At 37.4% G+C, this 5,601-nt stretch overlaps 1 protein-coding gene across 1 annotated transcript in view; it reads right to left on the bottom strand.

Annotated features, from left to right (window-relative positions):
• Positions 1 to 483: 483 nt before the first annotated feature.
• GRAMD1C (GRAM domain containing 1C) overlaps positions 484 to 5,601 on the bottom strand; it is a 75,322-nt gene continuing 70,204 nt past the window's right edge. The window contains exon 18 of the mRNA XM_025051447.1: positions 484 to 2,115. Coding sequence (XP_024907215.1) covers positions 2,035 to 2,115 — 81 coding nt within the window. The 3' untranslated portion in view covers positions 484 to 2,034. The remainder of the gene's footprint in view (positions 2,116 to 5,601) is intronic.

Here is a 5,601-nt window from a genome sequence, read left to right as displayed (position 1 = left end):
CCGCGGGTGCCTGGGGACGGCGCGTGGGCGGGTGAGGGGTGGCGGCTGAGGCTGAAAGACGGGCGACCCGGGAGGGAACTCAGAAGATTTCTAAAGTACGCGAGTCCCGTGGGGGCAGCCAGCCCGCAACAGACGTCCGCAACAGGCGTTGTGGGAGAGCGCCACCGCCAAGTATTACCGAGGTACCGCCCCCCAGATTCGCTAGCCTTCCCTTAAAGGCCCATTACTGTTCTGATCTGGTAATTATCCAACTTGTTAATTTTTCATTTCTGGTGAGCAGTCTCTACATTAGATCCTCAAGCCTATCTAGTACTTTGCTCCATCAGTCTGCATAGTTGAAATGAAACTGCCCTAAGATGAGCGTTCTCTTTGGGGTTTATTTTTGCACAAAATTTTAAAGAATGTAGGTCCATGTACATGTTTTCACTAAAGCAGGCTTATTTGGGGGCGGGGGGCGTAAACGGAAAAGAAAAAAACGACAACTCGAAGATTTGGGGTTTTATTGATATTCAATTTACATAACATACTCAAATACAATTAATTGAATTCATCATCCATAGTCTTTATAAAGCAACTTACTTTGGTTTTCTTTGAGGTATGTAATGAAGCACAAGCTTTAAAGAAATATCTCAAAAATATTCAGCTTGTCACTGATCATTTTTGTGAATTTAACAGAATAAGGTTTCAAGTTTATGATCCAGTCACTATTCTCACAGCCAGACATTTCGTAAATCCTTACCAAAAAACCTCCAGGTAGGTACACTGGTAACCCAAAGTAGGTGAGTTGGGATTCACCATGAGAAACCCATTTTTCCCCTACTCAGGTCAATACTTTTCGGTCTTTACAGACATCTCAAAAATTACTTTAGTAATCCCATGTGGCTGTGGTGACTGGGGAAAAAAATGTTTAAAGGCAATAGTTGTTCAAACAGTAAGGATATATACAAATTATTCTGCACTATCTTTCGCTTGTATCAGAGACATCACTTGTATTGAGACATAATGCCTAAAACCTTTTTATGAAAGAGCCGAAGCTTGTGTCTGACAACTTCAGTCAGTACACTTGTATTGGGAGATAATACACCCAAAAGTTTTTATTAAAGAGCTAAAGTCTGTGTCTGGCTTATAACTTAATGAGTAAAACAAGCCACACACATGAATGAATAAATGAAACCACATGTAGCTACTGAAAATTAATCCACAAATTATTTTAAACAAGATGGCTTTCTTCCACCATGAAAGAGTGCTAAGCTGAAGCCAAGCTTAGTTCAAGTATTTATTTGATCTGTCACTAAATGCCCAGATTTTAACCGAATCTGGTTTTTAAAACTCAGCATGGTTCTTCATTTTGATTGTTAGTATCCTACATGTTTCCTTTTCTGAAATTGACTCTTCTGCCACTTGATGTATGAAAAGGCAAGATAATCTCACCTCTGATAGCTAGTTGAAGAAGAAACAACTGTTTCTTTCATGACAATACAACATGGCCGAAGAACCTTTCATATAATAATCAACATGCAGTCAAAGGTCTGACTATTGAAATTGCATTTTAAATGAATGAAAACATTGTAATACAGTACACAAACCTAGAAATGTTATATGCTTGAAAACTGATCCTTCAAAATTCATAAGGACTTATAGGTTTCTTCTTATACCGTCATCTGTAGCCTCTTGAATGTATCTCAACTGTGGAACAGCCTATTGAACACGTACTGATTCCGTGCTAACAGATAAAGCATGAAACTTCTAACCTCATTGTAAAAATGAGGCCATATCACTCAGTTCAGATTTTCTTTTGGTATCACAGAAATTCAAATCCACAATATATTTCATCCTTCACTGGAGAAATTCACAGCTTAGAATTATGTATAAGAAGTGAAAGAATGGATTCTTAAGGCCATCAGAGGTTATTAAAAAAAATGTTCATACTAGAAGTACCAATAATGAGAAAATATGGAAATGTTCCTATGACAATAAAATCCTTCATCCTCTGGTTTTCTCCTAGATGTTCTACAATTTCGGTCCTTAAGATCACTAGCTCTCCACAGCCACGCCAGTCTTGTTCTTATTTAGTAGATCAAAAGTTCTCTGAAGCATAATGAGCGAGTTCTTCAACTGCAAACAAAATAATTTTCAAAATCAGATTGTTTAAACTTTTCCGATTGTTTTTATGCCAAAACTTTACATTTGCATTTAACATAATTTTGTTTATACTGATGCCCAAATGAAAGACTGAATATAAAATACCTGATTCCTTAGGGTATCTGGCAGCATGATTGCTACAGGTTCTTCCCATTTGCAGTACTACTGCACTTCTTCCTACAATGTACTGCAGTGTATTCTACCTCCCAGTATCCAGTAATCAAATTATCCAAAATGAAAGCATTGTTTTTATAAATGGTTTCTAAAGTTGTAGTGGTCTCATGATCTCCCAAACAACTGACGTTCCACTTCCAGGCTTGTGCTTGCTATTATGCTCATGTTTGTCTTCACCTATTTAAAACTTACCCTTCCTCACTGTCTCCATGAAGTTCTCCCTAATCATCCTGCCTCTGAAGTCCCAAAGCATTACTACTTACTTTGACATGTAATTTTGTACTTTTTTATCCTTTAACAATACACCTGATTTCTCTAATAAAATTGTAGGCAAAGCAAGAATTTTGTCTTATTCTTTTTTTTTGTATTCATTCATTCAAATATTTATTGCTTATCATATGATGGGCACTGTGCTAAGCACTAGGTATGCAATGGTGAACGAAATGGGCACTGCTCTGTCTTCATGGAGCTTACAGACTAGCGAGGGATACAGAATTAAAACGAATAAACACACAGAGAGATATACATTGTATTAAGTTTTTGACTTGAGCAACTTAAGGATGCTAGTATCATTTTCTAAAATAAGGTCAACTAGGTGAATATACAATGCAAAATATATATGACTTACTGTTGAATTGTATTCTTGAAACTTACTGGATTTCCTTAACCAATGTCACCATAATAAAAATAATAATAAAAAATAAAGTCAACTAGAGAAGAACTGGGTTGGCTCAGGATGAAAACCATTCTGTTTTGGACATGATCAGTTTTGGATGCCTGTTAGCATCCAGGTAAAAATGGCAAGTCAGCAGGTGACTTTATGAGTCTGGAGCTCAGGGAAGAGATCAGGGTGAGAGAAATGGATCTGGGAGTCAGTGGCACATGTAGTATTCCAAGTTAGGGGAGTGAATGCAATCACCTACAGGACAGGCAGAGAAGAAAGGAAGAGACTGTAACAGAGCCTGGGGCATTGGCCCAGGAAGAGGTCAGGGAGAGGGGATGGTTTTAAAGCAAAAAGTAGTTTTACATTATGCTAAGTGAAAGAACTCGGTCACAAAAGACCATATATTCTATGATTTCATTTATAGGAAATGTCCAGAATAGGCAAATTTATAGAACTAGAAAGTAAACTAGTGATTTCTAGGTGCTGAGAGAATGAAGGACGGGAGTGACTGCTAAAGGGTAAGGGGTTTCATTTTGGGGGTGATGAAAATGCTTTGGAATTATAGTGGTGATGGTTGTGTAACCTTGTGAATATACCAAAAATCTTTTTTTAAAAAAAGGTGAATTTTATAATATATAAATTATTTCACAATAAAGCTGGGGTTTTTTCATGGTTTTAAAGCAAGATTAGATAGCGTCAAAAAAAAAAAAAAGTGGTCAAAATGCTGATACTGTAAAATGAAAACTAAAAAAAGGTACATGAATGTTATAAGCCAGAGGTCACTGGGGACCTTAGCTCAAGCAATATCAGTGAAAGATATAGGGGAAGAAAATAAGGCAGGAGTGAGCTGAAAAGCGAGGAAGTCGATGTAATATATGCGCCCAGTGTTGCTCCCACCACTAAAAGAACAATAAGTAGTTTTTTTTGTTGAGTTGTTGTTGTTTGTTTGTTTGTTTTTAAAGACATAAACCACAAGGGCAGGGAGAATAGAAAAAGTGAAAACAGCAACACAATTTTGGAAACAAAAGCAGATGGATGATAGCAATCCTGAAAAAGCTAAATCCTCAGCTAACAGCAAAGAAAGCTGAGAACCAACCAAATTTACCCTGAAGAATCTTCAAACGCTTCAGAAATTGATGGCCAGGAATCTCTGAAAGTGGAAATAAAAAAAGGACTGGGGATGTGACCTCTCCTACTACTACCTGGGCAATAGTCTAAAATTTTATTTTCTGGAGAGGATAAAACAGAGGGTCTCTGGCTGTTTGGCCCCGGGACACCAACACATTGTTAAGATCCAAAGCAGGGGGATTAAACGGAAAAAGTGAATACTGAATGTTGAGACCCTCCCCTCTGCCCTGACCTCCCCCACCCCTCTTCTTTGAGCTCCAAAAATGCTAGCAGCCCACCCTTAATCCTTCAGATAGGAGTTTTCTCTGGGGAAAGTGAGGGACCCAAAAGGAAACACCTAAAGATACTAATATAGTCAGATAAAGATAGCTATTTTAAAAAGATCACAATGCCATTTAAAAAGGACAATTCAGGGGTAGAATAGCTCTTTGAAATTAAACACTCGATAGCAAAAACTGAAAAGAATTTGAAGATTAAGTTGAGGAAATCACGGAGGAGGCAGAATAAAATGGCAAAGAATGGAAGCTAGAAAGAAAAGGTAAGAAGATTGGACAAACTGTTCAACCTGTTCAATAGCAGGCCGACGTCTGGATTTTAGAAGCTGTAGAAAGTGAAAGGAAGGAAATTATCAACCATATAACTCAATACTTCCCAGAACTAAAGGGCATGAGTTTCCAGATTAAAGGGTTAGGAATAATAACATTCTCAGAATTCTCAATAGTCGAACACTGGAAGCCAAAAGACAATGGAGCAATGCCTTAAATAATCTGAGGGAACATTATTTTCAAGTTAGACTTCCATCCCTAGCCGAACTATTCATCAAGGGGAAGGACAAAATACAAAATTTTCAGACAGGTGAAATCTCAAAATATTTATCTCCGTACTCTTTCTCAGGAAGCTACTAAAGAATGTGCTCCGTTAGAAGGAGGAAGTAAATCAAGAAAGCAGAACACTTGGGATAGAAGAAACATAGGAGATGGGCAGCCGTAATCCCCAGGATGGTAGCTGTGCACTCACACGGAGGGCAACTGGACCTGACTGGAGCCAGTCAGAGGCTAAACTACCTGAGGTAAATGGAGATTATGTAAAGAGATTTATACAACAGAGCACTAGGAGATGAAATACTTACAAATAATACTGATAAACTAATCAACCATAATGAATTCAGAGATTAAGAAAAAGCATGGAAAAGAAAAAGTCATGGTTTATTCTTTGGCGCAGCTCAGAATAGCAAACATAGTCAAAGCAAAGCAAACACTGAATATTGATCTAACCAAAATTATAACTTCATTTGGGAGAATGGAGGAATTAGAAATGAAGGCAAGAAAAGGTGAAAGGAAAGATAACAAAATAACTATTCTTCCATTATAAGAAGTCAAAAGACATGTCTAAAACTGAAAAATCAAGAAGTATCAATACATGCTCATTGTTTATAAATATGGAGGCAAACACCAAAATAATAAACTAAAAGTTAAAGACTATTATCTTAGGGA

This window comes from Pteropus alecto, unplaced genomic scaffold (assembly GCF_000325575.1).
Source record: "Pteropus alecto unplaced genomic scaffold, ASM32557v1 scaffold270, whole genome shotgun sequence".
NCBI lineage: Eukaryota > Metazoa > Chordata > Mammalia > Chiroptera > Pteropodidae > Pteropus > Pteropus alecto.
This window is presented reverse-complemented; position numbering and strand designations above follow the sequence as displayed.